Source organism: Cynocephalus volans, chromosome 1 (assembly GCF_027409185.1).
Source record: "Cynocephalus volans isolate mCynVol1 chromosome 1, mCynVol1.pri, whole genome shotgun sequence".
NCBI classification, from domain to species: domain Eukaryota; kingdom Metazoa; phylum Chordata; class Mammalia; order Dermoptera; family Cynocephalidae; genus Cynocephalus; species Cynocephalus volans.
The window spans coordinates 274906906-274929729 of record NC_084460.1 but is presented as its reverse complement, the minus strand read 5'-3'; the positions used below and the strand labels follow the sequence as shown (position 1 = coordinate 274929729).

General features: G+C 34.6%; 1 protein-coding gene across 2 annotated transcripts; it reads left to right on the top strand.

The window, feature by feature from the left end:
- The first annotated feature begins 738 nt into the window (after window positions 1-738).
- On the top strand, window positions 739-20176 carry MYL1 (myosin light chain 1). Of its 2 annotated transcripts, none has more exons than XM_063097638.1 (7): window positions 739-1001; window positions 10744-10771; window positions 15077-15220; window positions 17173-17346; window positions 17806-17883; window positions 18997-19039; window positions 19870-20176. In XM_063097638.1, the coding sequence occupies exons 1-6, from the start codon at window positions 882-884 to the stop codon at window positions 19023-19025; spliced, it is 573 nt and encodes a 190-aa protein (XP_062953708.1). In that variant the 5' UTR covers window positions 739-881; the 3' UTR covers window positions 19026-19039; window positions 19870-20176. The 2 variants fall into 2 exon arrangements, with proteins under 2 accessions (XP_062953708.1, XP_062953716.1); XM_063097646.1 differs by lacking the exons at window positions 739-1001; window positions 10744-10771 and adding exons at window positions 9669-9752; window positions 10469-10493.
- The last annotated feature ends 2648 nt before the right edge of the window (window positions 20177-22824 follow it).

Here is a 22824-nt window from a genome sequence, read left to right as displayed (position 1 = left end):
AAAGTAAAATGGATAAGTACTTTTATTGAAAGCTACTTTACTATTAAAAAAGTTGTTTTGCAGGAAGGTAAATCTTGCTGTCATTTCCTTTCCATTTGATATTCTTTATTAAAGTACACAAAGATAATTAAATTATAGGAAGTTATTTTGAATTATTTTTCTTTAGCAGAGAGTTCACCACAATTAAAAAGAGAGAGAAAGAGGGAGCCAGAATTCATGCTCCCTAGAAGGAAAACCACTTTAGAACTTGATGGGCTTTCCTTATACGTCTGCTTTTTATTTTTAAACACCACCACCTCTTTGCTGACCAACATTTTCTAGCAAATTATGGCAAGGAGGAAGGAGCATGAGCAAAGGAGCTGAGTGAAAGCTGGTGATACTCCCTGCCAACGTTCCAAGTTGAAATCAAATCCTTCCGTGAAGTTTTTTAGGCATGGGGAAAAAAAAAGATTTACAGCTTCAGCAGAACTGTAATTCTACCAAGAAAAAGTATCAATCTATTTTACTGTCACCAAAGGATCTGAAGCTGGCTTTGTCATACTTCTTTCTCCTTTATATATGGAGGCGGGGGGAAAAAAAAAAAAAAGCAAGGGGAGTTTAAAAAAATTGATGAAGCCCTGACCCTTTAGCTTCCATTTATAGTCTGAGCTGGAATGCCACCCCCCTTGACTAGCAAACTGTCCAATCCAGCCGCATGTGTCAAGATTCTATTAGTCACTAAGTGAAATATATATGCATGCCCTTATACCATTTAACACTCCGGGGCCACCTTCAAGACACTGGGCTGTGGATCAACCGACCACCACTCCTCTTCCAAGAATCATTTTGACAGGTTCTTTTGGAGGAGCTCTTTCTTTTTTTAACCCATCCTTTTAAACAAAATGGCACCAAAGAAGGATGTAAAGAAACCTGCTGCTGCTGCTGCCCCAGCCCCTGCCCCGGCACCTGCACCTGCCCCAGCCAAACCCAAAGAAGAAAAAATTGACCTCTCTGCCATTAAGGTAACTAAACGGGTGAACTGTTTGGTCACCGAAACATCTTTCAACAGTAGGGAACTCCAGGAACTTGCAAAGGGATATATTTTTCATTGAGAGGAATGACATTACTCAGTGAATTCACAGATTTTGGAAAAAGAGAATCCTGCTTTAAAAAAGCAAGCTCTAGCATATAATTTCAAAATGTGGAACCTTCATTTGCTCTACTTTTTAACCTTTGGCTTCCATTTTTCCCTAAATTGTCAAAGTGCAGTTTAGGGAGAAAGTATAAAAGTATAAAGACATTTCATTTACAAATACTTAAACTGGTGGGTTGTGGGGGGGTTTTTTGTTTGTTTGTTTCATAAAACTTCTGTGGAAACTGGATCCTTTACCTTAAAATTACATCAAAAGGAAAGTTTTAGCCACTAATTCTTTCCAGAAGTTTAAAAACAGCTGATGACCCAGTTGTCTTGGATATATTCATCTGACAGCTGCTCTATTTCATCTGAAAATGAGAAGATTTTTGCAATTCAAGTTAATTCCCCCTTCAGCTTTGCTTAATAAAATTTGATACAACACTAAATGAGATCTCAGTGCAGAAAATTATGCACTCAAGTGTTTCAGTGACTATAACTGCCATTTTGTTTATTTATATACAGTATTTAATTCAGAATTTGTGAGTTTTTTCTAAATGAAACTAACAAAAAAAATTGTGAAGTTTGTTGGCTATATGGTTTTTAGCTTATGTCTTTGAGCTTTTGCATACTGATCTTGAACTAAGGAGAATGCAATTGATTTTTGTGTCAACATTTGCTGTGATCAAAGTTCCCAACTGCTGAAAGATTATCTGCTTTGGGAAAAATGACAAATGGATGTGCCTGTTACCTTTCAGTGATGTGACCCATCAAATGTGCTCCTTTTTCTCATTCACTGGACTTTGACTGGTCCAAATGACACTTTGAAAATCTTCATCTGAGGAACCCTGCCTTATATGGAAAACTACTAAGTGAAAGGGCCCCGTGAGGTGATCTTTTCATTTAATGCCAAGAGTTCTGTACATAATAAATGTGAATTTTGCTAACTTAACACTGTTTACTTGCAACTATGATGCTGATCTATAAATAAACACTTCATTGACTATTTTAGTATAATCATAGATTTTTGAAAATCTCTTGAAATATTGAATTAGATTACCCTTAGAGATATATGAAATTAAATAGATATATTCATAATTTCTATAGCATTCCAGTTAAACATGAAATTTTACGCTTCAATGTAGTAGTAGATTATCATAAATATTTAATTTTTAGTTTTTAGGTACCTGAAGTTATACTTGACAAAAGTTGTTCACAGAATCTACTATTGGTTAGCAACTATTAATGAATATGCATTTAGGCAAAGAAATGCATGTCATATCTCCTAATAAATGCTTTTCTATCTTGAGGACTACATGCATACAGTTCAAGAGGAAAACAAAATTTTCATCTCCAGTAATCTAGTTAATCTATCCTTACAGATGCACACTGACTACATTATACAATAAGTGTGATTTCAGCCACTAAGTAGTTCTGATGTCCCTATTCTTTAACTCTCCACTTTACACTAATGTTAGAGATATGAACCAGTGTCAAAGCTACTCCTCTTTACATTTATTGTGATTTATAAGACAATGTCACCTCTTTGTATCTGGAAAGGAAAAAAAAAAGGTGCCTTCCTCACTTAGAAAAAAGAAGTATTCTGCTAATACAAATAGGCACTAATTTTCCTCCCAAGGAACTATGTAAGAGTAAACAATTAAATAAAAAATCAGTTTGGCGGGTGAGAGATTTCTAATATAAAACGAAACATCACTTTCTCAATCCAAAAATTAAGCCAATTATTCATTTAATAATCGGCAAAGAAGTGATGCTTATTTGAATCTTGAAAATTGGTTTGTCCTTACATGCGTGTTGAATTAATGCTAGCATGAGCTAGTACGACTATGTAAAAGAAGGAAATATTACTAGAGAGTCTGTTTAAGGATGGGGTATCCTCTCTCTTCTTTATTTCATTGTGGAACAGAGATGTGATCAATTCTGATAATGGACACAAATCAAAAAGCAGAAGTTCTTGAAGAAACAGGAAGAAATTAGCCTTTATTTTTCAGTCAGATGGTCCATTCCTAATAGAAAAAGAAAATAGGAAAAGAATTAAAACTAACATATTTTTGTAAAGGAATTTAAATGCCTTCAATGATTTGCATTAATCAATATGAAATCAGTGCAATTTTAGAGCTATTCTAACATAGCTAGAGAATGTGATGCAATTTAATTTCATCCCAATAGGTAACAGGGTTAATTAGAATGCACATTAAAACATTTCATATTATGATGCTTTTAATCACTTAACGATGTTTCTAGATACATTACCTCATATAAATTATAAGCTTTTTTTATAAATGAACTTTAAAAAAATTAATAGAGCTGTTAAAATGAACAGAGAAAATGAACTTTAAAAAAATTAATAGAGCTGTTATATGTGTTCATTAAGTTTCTGAAAACTCAATAAAGAACAAAACTTAATTGGATTATAAACTTTCTTTCATAAATCATATAAGATTAGACATCTAGCTGTTCTTTAGACTGAGTAATACCAAAGCTTAACTATCTTTGTGTAGTACTATTGTTATGACAGTAAAATTTAATTTTTCAACAGTAGTAACAATAGTAAAATTTAATTTCTCAATAGTATTCTCAGCTAATAACTATGTTTCATCTTACAATATAATACTATGCTTAATAGTCATATATTTGACTCACCATAAACTCTGAACAATCTTGGTTATTATTAATTAGTTTTATCAATTTCTTAAATGTGCTTTCCAATCTGATTTGGTGGTTTGCTTGCTCTTTGTTTAGGACATTTCTTCAGTTGTTCTGATGTAAAACCTTTGATATTCTCTGAGGAAATGCCTACCTAATATTCCATACCCACAGATTTTTTATAAGTACTCTTCAAAAACAAAGTACTGCTGATATTTGAACACTAAAGTTACTGTCCTTGGTGGTTCTAAGTGCTCTTTGCCTTTAGAGAGTTGGTACTTCCAGCAACAACATCCAGACAAAAAGAGCACTGCCTGACAGAATCACGACTGTCGAAATTAAAACCCACCATGAGTATGGTTGTAGGTGCAAACACAAGAATAAATACTAGTTGCCCAAAACTGCAACCAAGTGAATTAATGAAAGTAAATAATGAGGTGACTCTGTGCCTAGATTTAAAAAGATCTTCAATGGGTAAGTGAATTTTATGCATGATGCATGCAATTAGCTGACTTGTCAGCATTGCTGTGAGGTGATGGGACTTTGAATCACGTCTCTCACTGTGCTGCTTGAATTTTAATTCTCATTGTATTCATCACTCAATCAGGTCATCCCTGACTAGACACTGTGGGTGATATTACAAAAAGTGGTAAAGGTACAGAATGCATTGACAGAAACTCTACCAAATAACAAATATTGCAGCAACAATTGACTACATGCTTGGAAAGATAAAAGCTTTCAATTTAATGGATAAGGTGAAAATCTAGTGTTCCCAATACATCTGTCTACTGATGGGTATTCAGTGGAAGTAGATAGCTGTGTATGCATTGTGACACCTGACTTGTTTTGGTTGAGGTATACTGTTTGTGTTAATCTATAAATTCTATTTTTTTTTAATTTCTAACAAGGCAAACATAAACCAAGTTTCACTTAGAAGAATTTCTGGAAAATCAAATGATGTCACACTCCATTAAAGACTCTGAAAATTATAAAGTTCTTTGTAATAATGATAATCAATATTCATTGTGAATTTACTCTGTGCCATATTATCTTATTTAATCCTCACAACATTACACTGAGGTTATTTTTATTCTCCTTTTGTGAGTAAAGAAACTTAGCTTAAACAAGGTTAAGTGCTATACCCATGATCAGATCAGATAACTAGTTAAATGGCAGAGCTAGGATTAAACTTAGCAGGTCATATCCAGAGTCAACTGTGTTAACCATTTCCTAAGCTACCTCCAGTTTATGAAGAGTAAGTGGCTGTTTCTAAAGAAGTGTAATGGAACCTTTTTTCCTCTTAAGAGCATGAGGTAGAATAGTTCTTGTTGCCCTGCACAGTCCTGTGAGGCCAAAAGAAAGGGTGACAAGCACACATCAGAGCAAGTTCTCCAAGCCTTCTGACCTTGGCAGTTCACTTCTGCTCTCCACAGCTTTCCCCTATCTTAGTGCCTGTTGCTGACAAGTTGGGTGTTCTCTTTTACAAATGGAGGGTGAAATATTAGGAACTTTTAAACACTCCTAGTCACTTTGTTCCAGCTTCCTGATATAAAAATGCTGTTAAATGTATTCAAACTGATAGAATTTTTAAATAATTTTGTTTTTGTTTAAACACACAGATACCAAGCCTGACCTTCAGATTTTGCTATAAGATTAATATTCTGAGAAGTGTATGAGAACTCTATTTTGTCTACAAATAAATAGCATGATTTAAATTGGAAGTCCCAACCAAATAGTCTTTGGAATGATATGAGAGTACTTCAAAAAGTTCATGAAAAATAGAATTAAAAATAGAATACAACACCATGTGTATAATGAAGTTAAATCTTAATATTAACTAGTTTGAGGAGAAGAGCTAGGAAAAAAACACAATGTAGTCGATTTTTAATTAGAAGAAAAGAGTGAAAACATTTATAAGTTGTTTCAAAATTTTGTTTACATAATTTTAAGTTTATTTTCTTTTACTCTGGCCTTTCAATAGTACAAATCAATTTTTAATATGACTGTAATGTCAACCAAATGCAATATTAATTCATTTGCAGTGTGAATATAACCTCAGGAGCAAATCAAAAATTATTTGAGACTATCACTAGATATGAGTGTCATATTTCCTCTTTCAAGTATCTACTCTGTAAAAGAAGAGAACAGGTGGAGTAGAATAGGAAAATATTAAAGGGCATTTTGTAACTCTCTCTCTAGAATTATGTTTTGAATTATATGTAACTGAATAATGTCGTTGCAAAGTAAAATGCAGTTTGGAAAGGAAGAGATATGTTCATCAATTAATAGTGAATAGCATTTTTAATTTTAAAGATAATGAGATCTTTGTAAGTGAAGGAGACCACAAAGGAATAGTGCCAAATTTAGCACTCGACATTTTACTGCTGCAAATGAACCCCCTGGCAAGTTGTCTTTGGAAGTCATTCCATAATTACCCAGTATTAAGCACCATCTGACTCATGGTGGAAAGGATTATATTTAGTTTGCTGATGCTACATTTTCTTCTGTTTCTCTTCAGACCGAAATACTTTTTGAAGGAAAATAGGATCTTCTATAGTTTGTTTCTACATCAACTTCTACAGTTTGTTTCTCACCCTGAACCAGAATTTGGAGGGCAAATTCTAGAATCTGTTTGCTTAACTGCATTTTAATACTTTTTCTATAAATCCATTCCTTCTATATGCCAGGAGCTTTATCTTTTCTTTAGTCAGTTAATCAAACCTCATGATTACTATCAGAAAGATGCTTCTTGAAGTGAAAAAAAAATCTGTAAACATTGTAATAAAAATTCTTTTTAGTAGTAGTAGCTTGTAGACTATTACTTACCTAAATTCAACACCAAATGATAGCACACGGGTCAGAAAAATGTGGAATGCAGCTATTTTACTAACAGTCTAAGTATGTAGGCTAGGATTAAAAAAAAGAGAGAGAGCCTTTAAAAACACAAATTGAAGGTTAGCAAATTAGAATTCCGGATCATAAATAAACATTTATACAAAATCTAAGGGAAGGTGCTGGAAATATAAAGGTCCAAATATCAATAATTCAAAATGTGCATGCCTACCATGGGCTAGGCAGTTCTAGGTGCCAGAGGTGCAGCACGGAAGAATGTATGTGCCTCCTCTGGAGTGTAAGCTCTTTGAAGGAACAGCTGAAGTTTCTTTCCTGGGGGAATATAATATTCTAGAGGAGGAGTTTATGTTTGAAGAGAAGCTTAGTACACATATGTTCTAATGATTTTAATTTAATGAAAATCTATTGGGCATCTAATATAGGCAAGGTATTCTATAGAGTTATGGGATATAAGACCTAAGAGTAAGGCAGGACTAGAACTGAAATGGGGAGAGGTTGGGGCAGGCCCAGCCCCACTTCCACATCATGAGCAAATGGCTTTCAGGAATGGCCTGTGCTTCCCAGAAGTTTGCAATCAAGAAGGCTGAACAACCTGCAGTGGGAAAAAGAGTTGGGTAGAACATAGAGATGAAAAGGCTCTTTCAAGAGGAAGAGATTTTATCAGGGCTTGGAAGAATGTTTTATTTCTAAAACGGAGAGATGAGAGGACAGCATTCCAGACAGAAGAGACTTAAATCCAATTTTTAAAACAAACCAAATGATGACATAGAAAACTGAGGCCAAAATCTGCCAACTTGCATATTCATATCATGCCTTTGTTCAACGGGCTGATTACCTCGTCATTATAACACCAAGGAAGAGATGCAAGAGAGGTTTTGTCATTTGTAAAAGTGTAGCAGAGAATAAATTGCATTTTCCATTTAGTCTATGAACACAGAATCCAGTACTTCTAACTTTTAAAATGTAGTTTATTCCATAGACTGGACTATACTATAACCTTCCCTATTGTCAAATAACATGCTCAAATGTTTATTTTGATTTTCAGTGGGCGCAAAAAATCTAAACTCTCATTCTCTATGCTATAAGTTATAGAGAAAGACTAGTGTGAAATCGTTTGGCAACTGCCTATCACTTCCCCACTTCTATTTTAATAATAATAAACCTTTACATGATATCTAAGTGATTAGGAATAGCTTATTCATAACATAAATATCACTTTTAAACAGACTTTCTAGTTTACCCAACATATTTTATACAAATTAACTATATTTTATATATATACAAGAACATATTTTCCTCTCTGAAAAAAAGTATGAAATATGAAAGTTATCATTATATCTAGCATGGCAACTTTGTTGATTAATTTTGTATTCTTTATAGTTATTAGCTCCACTAAAGACAGATGCTAGTTCTCAGTAATAATCATAGGGCAATTCAAATTTAATGACAGAATTCCATAAATATAATTACAAAACTCAAAAAGAACACAAAGAAAACATGCTGTGCTCTGGTGGCTTTAATTTGTGTATCAAAAACCATGAGATCCCAAATTACACAATTACCAAAGGTTGCAAATTTTGACCCATGTTTCTCCCTTCCATTTCCCCTAGTGGTTCAAAGGAGTCTTACTTTTTCTAACTTTCATTTCCCAATAACCTTTCAAAATGTCAGTCTACTTATGAAGATATGTGTACCTGAGGATGAATAATTTAAAAATTATACATTCAATTCTCATTTTGGGACCCAACTCAAGATTCTGTGAGATTTTTTTCACTTCCTGTAAACTTTGGGCCAAAAGTGATATGCATTTAAATATGCTGATTTCTTCTGGAATGGTTTGAGAGGAAGCTGCCAAGTATACATCTATCTAGTAGAAGAGACTTCATGCTTTTTGTGATCACCCCCTTTAAAAAGAGTTGCTGAAGCACTACATAAGTTACATTTCATCTCCAGCATACTTTATGTCTGTAAGCTCGTTTAAATACGTAGTAAAGTGATAAACATTTTGTCTGAACTTTAGTGGATATCCTAGGACTGATCTTTTCCTAGTAAAAACTGTTGCCATATTTTCAGGTAAGCTGTCAAGAAAACCCACTGTCAGCCAATCTCTTAAATACATTTAAAATTCTAAAGTACAATTTTGCATTCCACAAACCCTACTTTAGGTTCATTTGGTTCTCCGTTTGTTGACTGATCCATAAAATGTTTGACAAGGCAGAAACAGAATCAGCACGTTCTAGTAAGTATTTACATAAAATTTTAAATGAATATGTATAGAATAAGGAAAAAAGAATGCAAAAATGGCCTATCTGCTTTGCTTCCTGGAAAAACTAATAATCCAAAAATAGGGCTTGTCAGCCACCATAAAGATAACAGAGGAGGAAAATACCCAGTCCTAATGTCAGGAAACTAAGGGAAAATGGTGAAACATGGAGATCCAAACCACTGCTGGCTTAAATTATACTCTTGAGAATACAACTTGCAAAAAAGTGGTCTTTAATTGGAGATTTAAAGATCTGACTGGATTGTCCCCCTAAGAAACACAGAGAACGTGCGTGGCCTTTTCAAGTCATCTGAACTTGACCATAAGGGATGGAGCTTCAGAGGATGTTCCTTCTATAGCAGTTACCATTTGAAACCCTAAACCAGTCCCATCCAAGAAGCTCCATAATATCAAAACTTGCTGACGAGAAGATTGCAAAGTCCATAACTCACCAAGAGAAGGGGTCAGCCTGAGCCCTTAGAGAAATTCTAAACTCCCGTGCCACTGAACAAATAAGAAACTTCTTAAAGGAAGATGCCACAAGAGAACATCTTGGGGATAAAGACCATAAAAGTACTGACAGGCTTCAGTCTCACTATGGCTGTCCACTCCTAGGTTCTGCTTTCCTAAAAATAGCCCTCAGGGTACAGATCCCTCTATCCCTTTGCCCTAAGAAAGCTAAAGAACTCTCCAAGGGAGTGGCAACTTCCCTCTGAAATCTGATGCTAGCTGTGAGGTCACAGCTTGCCCAGAAATAAAAAGAAGCCTCAGGCAGGGAGGACTCCACCCAGGGATTGGAGCAGACCTCAACCACTGTCCAGCTTTGCCGCTGTTTTGCAGCCCAGCAGCTCCATCATGGTGGGTCCTATAAGAAAACAACTTGTCCTTTCTTCAGAAGAAAGGCAGACAGGGATTAGAATTGATAAGAGAACATATCCAGTATGAATCTTTACAATCTACTTTTTGGTTTTTGATGAGGTAATCATTAGTTAGAGCTATTATGCCAACTGGAAAAATACGTCTTACTCCTAGAGCAGTACTTTATGCTTCACCAATTTTGCTATATCATATATGGTCTCTTATATCTAAATTTAGAAAAAACCTGCAACAATAGGAAAATATTATTCTTAAAACACTAACCAATGATGCCAATAGTTAAAACTAAGTAAACTGCTTCTGACTCATTGGGATTACATGCTAATATAAATACTGTTTAAACAGCAGAAAGACTTAAGGTGGTCTTTTGAATACAGTATATCTGTACTTTTTAAAAGTGTATCTTATTAGACATACCTTGAATACACCAAAGATTATTATATTTTGCCAGGAAGTATTTGACTTAGCATTTGTTACATCATTGATTCATCGATTAAGATACAGGGAGACATTTCCTAATTATCTTTTGCAATAGCTTTTTATGTTCCTAGATTCAAAAGTACCCTAAAGCAATCTTCTTATGCTATGACACCTACATGGCTTACTAAAAATCTCACAGCAGAGAGCACTCCTTCTGTCAATGCATTTGAAAGAGTACTAGTTGTTTCTTTCTTTCTCCCTCTCTGTCGCCACTGCAGTCCTTCAGTGCTGACCAGATTGCTGGTAAGTGAATTGAGCTTTTCTATTCCAGGTGTAGGCAGAGCACTGCCTACTTTCTGAAATATCACTTAACTTGAAGGCATGTTACTTTGTGGCTCGACCTGTTAGTGTCCCAGATATGCCTTAACTCTGAAAAGTAGGCTTTCTTTTGGAGCTAACTTTGAAGATTACTTGGAATGCGCTGGATACACCTAAAAATCAGGACATTTTTGTTTGGTTAAAATATTCTTTGTGGTTAATTTCTTTCTAACAGATCGAGTTCTCTCAAGCACAGCAGGATGGTAAGTTTAAAAGATACAGTTGTTAATATGTGCACACTCATAAAGATGGCTTGTGAGAAAACCAACTCCCTTGGGATGAGATTAGCTCTTCCTAATTATCCCCACTAGTGTTACTCTAGTGTTACCATTCTAAATATAAACGCTCTCTATCACTCTAAATATAAATTCATTCGACCTGAAACTCTTGCTTATAATCAGTAATCAAGGGTTCAGGCAAACAAAAGGTAAACACCTTACATTCAATGATTTCTAAATAAAACCAATTTGATACAATAAGGAATACCATATACTCGTATAAATACCCAGAAAAGGATGTAGATTTTGGATGACTGATTTGCTAATCAAATCCCTGAACAGAGATTTAGCTGGTCTGACTTATTTGATTTAGGAAATAGAATTGATTATAAAACTGCCCAATTACCAAATCTACATAATTTCAGTGGGCACCATAGTGAGTTGTAGAATAAAAGTGGATTCAGAAACAAAGAGAAATGAGTGAGGGATGTATCATAGAATTATGTATAAAACATTAGATGTCTCCTGGTCCAACCACTCTTTAGAGATTCAGGATAGACTCCCAGAGAGGTAACAGGATTTGCTCAGGGACCCAAAAAATTAGCAATATGATCAAAATCACATATTGATTTAAATTGATTAGAAATTTCTTTCATAGGGCCAGCCCCATGGCTCACTCGGGACAGTGTGGCACTGGGAGCGCCGAGGCCACGGGTTCGGATCCTATATAGGGATGGCCGGTGGACTCACTGGCTGAGCGTGGTGTGGACCACACCATGCCAAGGGTTGCAATCCCCTTACCGGTCAGATAAAAAAAAAAATTTCTTTCATAAAAAATAGGTACTAGCTGGGAAACTTTAAACTCTTAAGATTAAAGGGAATCTAAATAGAGAATCTAAATAACTTCCCTAACACTTCAATATTTTTCCCCTTTGGGTCTTTGGATCCAACACATCTCATACCTCACAGGATCTTGGTTTTTTTTATTAGGAAGTATAGAAAGGAATGCTGTATGGAGTGAAAGTGTCCCTATCTAAATGCACTGAGAGAACTACATCTATAGAAGGGAGGGGGGACATTTTAGATACATAATATATAAATTGGAATACTGGTCATAAGAATAAATGAGTACATTCTATATACATTATGATATATATAAATAATTATAATTATAGGTGATTAATAAGGACCTATTCAAATACAGTTCTCTACCTAAAGGATTTCACATTCTTCAGTTTCTTTTGAGGTCTAAAATATCTCATGTTTGGACATCGAATAAGAAAAGAAGGATATTCACTATAGTACTGACTCACACGCATCTACATCATGGTTGATGACCTCATGTAGACAGATGAGATGATTTGATGACTCACAACTCAAGATCATTTGAAATTATACTCTAAAGGACTATGTTTTTCTTATTGAAAACATGATACTACTATCATTTGTTTGATTTCTAATGCATTTTTAACTAGTGATGCTGCTATATTATCAGCTACTACATCCCATTTCCCTCAGATATCTAATTTACAGTGTCATTTTGACAGCCAAACTATTGTAGGACCAAGCAATGGAAGATTTAAAAACCCTTGCAGTGACAGAAGGACTTAATGATAACCATTAAACCTGTTACTACACATGTGAAATAGGTTTTAGATACGAAGTTTGGTTTCTTGTTGTTGTTGTTGCTGTTGTTGTTGTTTAACTTCTAAATATACGTTGTAGTTGATTTTCATGAACAATCACAACAATTCCTTGAACTTGTTAAGACAAATGAACAGATATGATGTAGTGGGGGGGAGGGGAAAGAAGGAGAGAGGCAAAAGGAACAGATAAATAGATACAGAAGGTTGGTAGATGTTGGGACAGTGGACTGATTTTCTCTTGTGTCAGGAAAACAAATGTAAACATTTTAAATTAAATGAAAATTCTCTACTTTCAGAAATAAATGAAGACTGTTTCCTTGTTTAATGATTAGAGCTGCTCTATTTGAATATATCACAGGATTAAAGGAAAAAGAAAAATTATAGCATTCTAAAGGTATAAGTCCTATGCTGTCCAGTAGAGTAGCCACTAGCTACATGTGGCTATTTAAACTTAATTATTTTCAAATAAATAAATTTATAAATAAAAAATAAGTAAATAAATTTCCTCAGTTGCACTAGTCATATTTTAGTGTTCCAGAGTCACAGGTAATAGCTACCTTTGGGGATGACCCAGATTGAAAACATTTCCATCATTACTAAAAAGCTTTAGAACAGTGCTATTCTAGACCCGAGGTCAGCAAACTTTTTCTTAAAGGGCCAAATAGTAAATATGTTAGGCTTTGCTTGGCAGTATAGTCTCTGTAGAAACAACTCCACTCTGTTGCTAAGGTATGAAAACAGCCATAGACAATACATAAAAGAATGGGCATGGCTGTATTCTAATCAAACTTTATTTACAAAAAGCCCCTGGGAAGTAGTTTGCCAACCCATGTTCTAGATTAGTAGAGATTAAGACCTGGGTTAAAAATCTGGGGTAAGAAGAATATGTTTCTGGCCTCTGCTTTTAAATCACCAAAAGGGTTAATGTCAGAGTGATTCTATTACAGCCCATAAAATCCTGTTTCTACATCAGCATCTAACCAGAGTGATAGCGAGCCCTCTGAGCAGTCTGTGTGTGAAAGCCTGGAGCCAGTAACAAAAATAGTTCAGTTTCACATGTCCCTTAGAAAGATGAAAAGTAATATTTGACTAATGACTCCACAGTGCCTGCAGCATGTTTTTTAGATTAGGGAAATGATCTGTTATAGTCAAATTGCATACAATTTGAGGGGGAAATTTTAGTAAAGAATGGTAACATGATCCATATAGCTAATTGTGAACACAATGTCTGGTGCAATCTTAGATTGGTGGGGAGGAATAGCAAAATAGGGTATTTTGCTGAGCATTCTATCTAGAAGGCATCTTTTGATCTGAGTGAGACCTTGGATGGCCTGAAAAGAATGCTTTCACCTCTATCATTTCATTCACAATTGGTTTTTTGAATGTTGATGGTATTAACTCCAATAAATTGCCACCAGTACTTCTGGGTTTCCCAGAAATTTTCAGTTAGTTAAGTTTAGAAGTTTCAATTAACATGGCTTTACTGGCCCCTAAATCTACAGTAGCCCCCTTCCTGTATTTTGGTGTACACTTCTAAATTCTTTTCATTGTAATTTTGAAAAGTAAAATAGTTCCTATCAAAAGAGAATGACAAAATTTAGGGATTGTGTAAGAATAGATCACAGTTTAGAATATCCTCAGTACACACACACACACACACACACACACACACACACACACACACACACACACATGAGTACAGGTAAAACTAGGAAAATATGAATAAAGTTGGTGGAGTCTATCAATGTGAATATCCCAGTTGCAGTAATATACTATAATTTTGCAAAATGTTACCATTAGGAGAAACTGGGCAGAGTATACAAGAGATCTTTCTGTATTATTTCTTACAACTGCATGTAAATCTATAATTATCTCCATGAAACTTTAATTTAAAATGTGTACTTAAATTCTAAAGCTGTTATGGCAACATGTTATGATATTTATTAGCTGAAAAAGAATAAAGTTTAAAGAGATTACCATAGCAATAGATCCAAACAAATATTTCTCCTTCCAAATAGCTTATACTAGTAGCCTACTAGAGTCATACATGGAAGTGGTTAAATGACTCTACAGAACTTACAAATTTGCTTCACCCTTCTAAATTTTTTCTTGAAAAATGAAATTATTCCTGGAGAAAAACAGTTAAGGGGAGAGTGTAGGAAATTTGTACCTAGACAGAGGTTTTTTCCATACAATTTGAGAAGTTTGTGCTAAATTCACATAATAAAACTCTGATTAAAAATTTGTTTTCTTGAAATTTTATTAACCTTGCTAATTATATTAGAAATTATATGAGCAATTATTAAGATTTATCAAGGCCTCAGCATTTCTTAACTTAGTCCTGCCTCCCAGGCAAGTGAATGTAATATGAATAAATATGATTAGGAGCTCCAATTTCCATACCTGATTAATAATAACATATGACTTGAAATTGAAAATGCTGCCTTAAAATAATCCCCAAAAAGAAACGTCAAGAGTTTGCCAATGATTGTTTGAGCTAAAAAAAGAGAGTTCAAAGATAACGACTAGAGTGGTTGGCAAAAGTTGTAAAACAGAGAAGAGTTGAACTGAATCCTTGATGGAGTTAGGGTTAACTGGAGTCTGAGGAAGAAAAAAGCACCCTAATGCTTCTTGCTTCTTGCAGATTTCAAGGAGGCATTTCTCCTGTTTGACAGAACAGGTGAAGGCAAGATCACTTTAAGCCAGGTCGGTGATGTCCTCCGGGCACTGGGCACAAATCCCACCAATGCAGAGGTCAAGAAGGTTCTGGGAAATCCCAGCAATGAAGGTAACTACATCAGTTTTTCCAAGAAGTATGGAAGTGTAGGGGTGTGTGTGTGTGTGTGTGTGTGTGTGTGTGTGTGTGTGTGAGAGAGAGAGAGAGAGAGAGACTGAGAAATAAGTTCCATGAGAAAATACTATTTAATACTAACATCATCATCATCATCATCATCATATCTACTGTTCATAATTTAAAGGCTGATAAAATTAAATAATATTCAAATCTGCACATTTTCAGACTTCAAACCTTCAAAGGCAAAAATACATTTTGACAAAGATGTTAAATATGACAAAAACACAATGCTCTTTGTAAAATATTCTGAGTAAGTTGCAGTGGCACACTTCTAGAGAAAATCTACTCTTTGATAAAAGTTGTGGAAATGAAATTGCAATGTTTACAAGCAAGTGAGAAAAACATGCTGACTTTGCCCTGTGCTCTGTCCTCTGACACCCTGCTTCTGTGGCCATCTTAAAAGAAACTCAGCAATTTTAATTAAGAATAGACAGAATGACATCTTAATAAGAGTGTTTTCTGTTTCCAAAGAATTATCAAAAAAAAAATAATAAATGAAAAACCCTAAGCTGAAACCTGTAATCAGTCCACCAAGGTAAATCCTGGGACAAAAATCAGTGAGATACCTAAGTGGCAAAATTGCAGAAGTCATTTACTCAATACAGAAATCCAGTCATTAGTCTGGAACAAAGAAATTATTTTTAATTCTAATGGTTCATAACAAAGTTTTATATTCTATTGGAAAATGCCAGTGTAAACAAAAAGACAAGACAAAAAAGATGAAGTTTTTTTCAAGTAGATATTTTGGCGTTTATCTTTACCGTAGGAAAAAACAGAGGGAGATGGCAAATAATCTTTTTTTTTTTCTCATTGATAACTGAAAATGTTTTAAAGACTTTTCTTCATTAAAAAGTGGAGGGAAAACACTTGATTTTAAGGAAACACTTCTAACTCAGTCTGCTGGAACTTTTCTCGGACTTTATTTTTTCGAAGAAAAATCATGCAGAAAGTGCCTGAGAACATGAGATAAAGTGAGAAAGCAATAGGTCAAACTTATTTTAAAATGGCATTTTCTAACTTACCAAGCATCCATCTTTAATGGAATTATTAGGAAAATGCTCATTTATTAAGTACTCAAATCTAATATTTTTAATATTACTATGTACTAGATTTCTATTTTATGAGAGAAGAATAGGAAAAGGGAATTTTGATTTTAGGAGTAAATAACTTTATCCAATCGCATCCATCTGGATAGTCTATTTTATACTTTTGCCGTGAATGAGATTTAACTGTCAGAAGATAATAAAGTCATATCATCTTAGAGCCTCTAGATAACAAAGAAGTCAAGAAATCACATAATATTTGACACACACTCTCCTCATAAGCTTTTTTTTTAAAACGCTTAAAATTTGTAAAAATTGAAGGCTTGGGATATAGATGAAATATGTATTAAAGTTCAGTTAAATTTTACTCTATTTATAAGCTAATGATTTCTTATATCTGTTTATTTTTATATTGTTTCCCTAGTACTTATGAAAAATATTGAACTGGAAAATAAAATAGTAGCTAACACTTCTTAAGCACGCAGGCCATTTCAAGTATTCCAATAAGCTTTGCATGCATTATCTCATTGAATTCTCACAATAATGCTATGAGGTACTTCTATTCTACAGATTAAAAATTTGAGGCACAAAGAGGTTAACAAACTTGCCCACTATCACACAGTTGTAAATGGTGGATTGGGGATCAAACTGAGGCATTGGGACTCCAGAACTCATGCTATTATCTATTACCACATTTTTGTCATTTTAGCAATTTACCAAGTGAAATTTAAGCTGTGTGAAGATTTTTCAGATCATCTAGAATGAACTTTCAAGTTTAATTTGTGACTCAGAGATGGCGTTTCGTGGTAGCTAATAACCCTCAAAAATTGCAATTTCTTACAGAAATGAATGCCAAGAAAATTGAGTTTGAACAATTTCTGCCTATGATGCAAGCTATTTCCAACAACAAGGACCAGGGCACCTATGAAGACTTTGTTGAGGGTCTGCGTGTCTTTGACAAAGAAGGCAATGGCACAGTCATGGGTGCTGAACTCCGCCACGTTCTAGCCACCCTGGGTAAGGAGAATTGAATTCCGTGGACTTAACAGAACAGAATATGTAGGGAAGAGCACAACTCAGGAGAATCATGTTATAACCAAAACAGGGAGGGGGAAGGATTATAAAGGAAAAATGAAAAAAACAATAGTCAAAAATTAACGACCATTTCAGTTGGCCTTAGTGACAGTGAGTTTGTTTCAGGGAAATGGTAATCTAAGATATTGGTAATGAATAAGTAAAATAAAGCATTACAGTTCTTATAGCATGCAATTTGGGTGATCAGGAATAATGTGTATTTCATTCATTTATTCAAAAACATTTTATTGTCAATAGGCTAAGTGCCAGAGGAATAGGAAGGGCACAGCTCCTATACTTGAGTTTAGTCATAGTCTTCAGGAGCCGTGACTGATCACTTATGGCGGAATTTTGAAAATATCCTGTGGCCTTCTTTCTGAAAGAAGAGTTTTGTTTCATCAGGTGAGAAAATGAAAGAGGAAGAAGTGGAAGCCCTGATGGCAGGTCAAGAAGACTCCAATGGCTGCATCAACTATGAAGGTACAATCAATGTGCTCTGGTGGTTACAGCAACTCTTATCTGATCAGGTTGATGCTGGATTCCTTCTGAACTTAAAATAATTTCTTTTCCTCTTCCTTTTTTATTGACATACTGTATTAGCCTGTTTCTGTTGCTTATAGCAAAATACCTGGAACTGGGTAATATGTAAGAAACCAAAATTCATTGCTTACAGTTTGGAGGCTGGGAAGCCACAGCCCAGGGAACACATCTGGTGAAGGCCTTGGTGGTGACAGTAATTGGCAGAATGGTGGAACAGAGAGAGAGAGAGAGAGAGAGAGAGAGAGAGAGACTCTCACACGCTCTCCTTTTAAAGCCCTCAGAACCACACCCATGAACTAGTATATGGTCCTCAAAATCTAATCACCTTTTCAAGGCCCACCTTTCAATTATCAAAATAGGATTTCCCACTCTCAACAATTACAGTGGGGATTAAGCTTTAATGACTTCGGGGGGACCATTCAATCCACTGCATATACACATGTTATTTATTGTCAATAAATTTCATAACTCTAAAAAGATATCCCATGAGGATCTGAATATATATATAAGATTTTTTCCACTGTGTTTTAGCAATCCCATGCATTGTTCTGTAGCTTAAAATGTGTTTTCACATGTATTTTCTTGTTAGATCTTCAGAATATCCCTGTTATATAAACAGGGCTTGTGTCAGAATCAAATTTAATAGAATATTAAAGATGGAGAGATCTCAACATCATTTACTAATACCAAGCATGCCTGTTTCTTGTATATGTATAAACAGCTCTGTCATCTTAGGTAGAAAGAGGTAAACTAGGTGACTGAGAGACAGTGGTGAGGAACATTTTTTTATTGTTATATACCCTTTTATACTTCAAAGAAAAAAATTTTAACCATGTGAATGTACTACTTATTCAAAAAATTAAATTTACAAAATTGGGGGAAATGGCACAAATCCAGTACTAAGAATCGTGGGCTGTATGGAGCTTAAGAAAATAAACTCTAGTGTTGCAGCTAAGAAGAATTAGCATTCAGCTAAACCTCTCTTTTATTGAACCTTTCTTTCATTAAATGTGACTGTTTTTTGACTCTAAACTGTCTGTATTATTCCTACAGCTTTTGTCAAGCATATCATGTCTATCTAAATGGAGCTCTCAAGGTACATATCTATTCACTCTTTAACATAAAAACTTTTCTAGATGCAGTATTTTTTTTTAATTGACACTTTCACTTTATTTGCTGTGGATATAACTAGTATTGGTTCTTAATTAAGAGTTATTTATATTACCCAGAAAACATCAGCTCCTTGAGAGGGGTTATTTAGAAATAGAGCATTTTTGTATAAGTATATATTTTAAATCATACAAAGTTTTTGCTTCTATCCATAAATTCTATCTTTGGTTTTTTGGGGTTTTTTTTGGTTTGTTTCGTTTTGGTTTTTTGGGGGGTGGCTGATCTGCACGGGGATCTGAACCCTTGACTGTGGTGTTGTAACACTGCACTTTAACCAACTGAGCTAACCAGCCAGACCTTACAAAGCTTATCTTTTTTACTATACTACAGTTATGCCGTAGAGACTCAACAAACCAGAGACTAGTTAATTAATTTACTTAGAACATAACACTAATAAAAGCATGGGCCTAAGTTCTTTGAATAACTACAGTATTTATTTTTGGTTTTGGCAGCTGGCCAGTAAGGGGATCTGAACCCTTGACCTTGGAGTTATAACACCACACTCTAACCAACGGATCTAAGCAGCCAACTCTAAAGTAGTTTTTAATAATTACTGCTCCAGAAAATCATGTTATAACAATCCAAATTCATGCACAAGCAACCAGGTTCTTATTAAACTAGGAAATGTCTCACCTTGTCAGTGCTGGTTCATTTTGTGCTTTTTTTTTTCTTTTGCAGTTCACCTTATTTCCTTCCCAGTTTTCTTTCTGGAAAGATGCAATCAACATCTAACTTATTTTCTTTTTTCCTTTTCAGAACAAGCATTGTTTAGGAAGACTGGCTGGAACCTTATTTTAATAACACCCATGACTAACTGTTCAGATATGTTTACCATCATTCAGAAAAACAAAACACTCTGGACTATTCTAGTCTGAAGGACTAAATTTTTATATTCCTTAAGTTTCTGTCTTAATTGTATTCACACCATACAAACCAAGTGTCTGCTGCTCTAGACAAGAATAAAATATTGACAATCTCAAATATAAGCACCACTCTATTATCTACCATAGGTCAACAGCATCTTAAAAAAATAAATCAATAAACAATTTCGGTCAGTCTGGAATGTTCAAGTCACATTGTGTTTTTATTTTCTTGCTTAATAAAAATAATTTTTAAAAACTCAATCCTTCTGTTAAATGTATGGAATATTGAGGAATAATGAATGTGTTTAAAAGAATAAATCATTGCATTCTACATAGCAATAACAAATTGAATAATAAAGATAATTATATATTTAAAAAGTGAAATAGAGAACTGAGGAAATTCAGATAAGATCAGAAGCATTTTAATATAATCTAGGCAATTTAAGGTGAAAATAGGTTTCCTCAGATTTGTGTAAATTATCGTGTTCATGACTTGACCTAGTTCACTTCTAGTGGCAATTTGGTCTATTAGAAAATTCTAGAAGGCCCTTGATTCTTCTAACTGAAGGTCTTCAAGGATAAAATTTAAAATGACCTTCCAGTTGTTACTTGGAAAAGAAACTCTCTGGGTTGGGATTGTTGTTTAAGAACTCAAGATCCTGTTTATTTATAGTCTCTCTCCTATGATTTCCTACTGTGCATGTTCATGTCTGTAAACCTCAATTCAATCTTTCAATGGATGTCAAAAATAGTAAGACTAATTGATAGAAAAGTTCATAGTGGAAACTTTATCATCTCAGAATGCTACTACATATCATTTTTTCTTTAGAACAGAATCTGAAAGTTAATAGTTGACTATTTAGAAGAGATGAGTGACAATTAGTTCTCCCTACCTTCCTTAAAGATAATTTGTAATACATGGGATCATAAAACCTTTGAAAAGTACCTGCTTGCCTATATATTTTTGGAAGCTGAAATAACATTTTCCTGATGGTGGGAGCTTCAGGTCAACATGCTCCTTCTATTAGCAAAGCTCACTTGGATTCTAGTAGCTGACACTTCAACTTCATTCTATGCTCTAGTGGCAAAGATGATGTTGCAACATTACAATCACATTTTTAAGGAAAATACACTATGGCCTCATCATCTTTAAGGCCAGGTTTACCTAAGACCATCCAATAGAACCACCTCTGAAAATGGAAATTTATATCCACATCATCCTGTACGGTAACCACTAGCCACATGTGGCTCCTGAGCACTTGAAATGTGGCTAGTGCAATAGAGGAATTGAATTTTTAATTGTATTTAATTTTAATTACTTTAAATTTGAATTTGAATAGCAACATGTGGTTGAAGACTACCATATTGAACAGTGTAGCTCTCAATATATATCTTCAGTTGTTACATCAGGGAATTAAAAATGCTTTTCTAAAAATTACAAATGTCACCATGTAGAGAAGTTGACTGGTACAAATAGTCTAATCATAAAAGGTTCATTTTTGCTCTGGGCTAAGTGACTAAATGTCCCATCTTCTACCATTCTTTGAAATTTTTCAATTAGAAAAATGCGATGTCTACAAGGTACTACATTCTTTGTCTCAAGCTTTATATTTAACACATTTCCCTCAAGACCTTATAAAACTGCTTTAACTTCCAGTGGGATATCATCTAGTACACTGTCATGGGAACTAACCTTGATAAATTACCATGTATGAAATGCTCATAACTCAAGTAGCAGCAGGTGCAAAATAGAGTAGCAAGCAGAAGAGTGACAGTAATTTTTAACATCTACACCAGCTGGCAAAAATGACAGGTGCCTAATTCCTCAGTCTTTAAAAATAACTTTTGAAAAGCCTACACTGCATAAGCAAATATTTTCAGGTTTGTTTTTTCTATCTTCAAGTTACCTTTCTGACAAAATGTAATATGAGTATTATGCATTACATTTTTGCCTCAAAATTATATTTGAAACTAAAATATCACAGAGGAACTTAATTTATTTTTCTCTGTGGATGAAATAAACCATTATTATTAAATTGGGGATATAAATTTTTATTTTTAGACTGCTCAGTAATATCCCTGAAGAAACATTATGTAGGAAAGAATTCATAATGTATCTTTCTCTAACACTATTTACAAGTCTTTCTCCATAGTGGCAAATATAACTTAGAACTTAACAGAATGAACACAGAATATCTTCCTTTAAATCCTAAATCTGCGGAAAATTATAAATTTATTGATCTATTCAGCAAACCAAGTTTATATCCTAAAAGAAAACAGGAGGCTAAAAAACAAGTATCTGGAGTCCAGACTAAAAGATTACACTCCCTTGAATTATCAAGATTCAATCAAGCTAAGGAAGAGCAAAATGAAAAAAAAATTCAGGCAATGATCTCAATTTTACAGATTGTTGAGTGAGCCCCAGGCTATGAAAATCATTGTGAAGGGAAGGGTGATGGGGTTTCAAGGAATCTGCTGAGACTCTTTTCTGAAACTTAATTCCAAGACTGACTTTCTCAGTTAATCATTAACATTTGGTAGGAAGAAGTACTAGCTTTACCTTGCCTTGGCTTCATCTGCCAACAATGGGACTGGCCAGAGCTACTCTGCCATGCAAAACCGCGAAGCAGTACAGCTCTTAGACCAGGGTAAATGTGGCCTATGCTGTGGACCCCACACTTTAGAGGGCCCCACTCTGGCCCTCTTCCAGCCAGAAACCCCCAGAGCCAGAGTCTACTCAGAAATAGAGCATGCTGGTCTGGAGCTTGTGCCCCAACTCTTAGATCCTGGATAACCAGGATCCCAGACGTCCCTGCCCAAATGGCCCCATGCTCTCTTCCAGAATCTG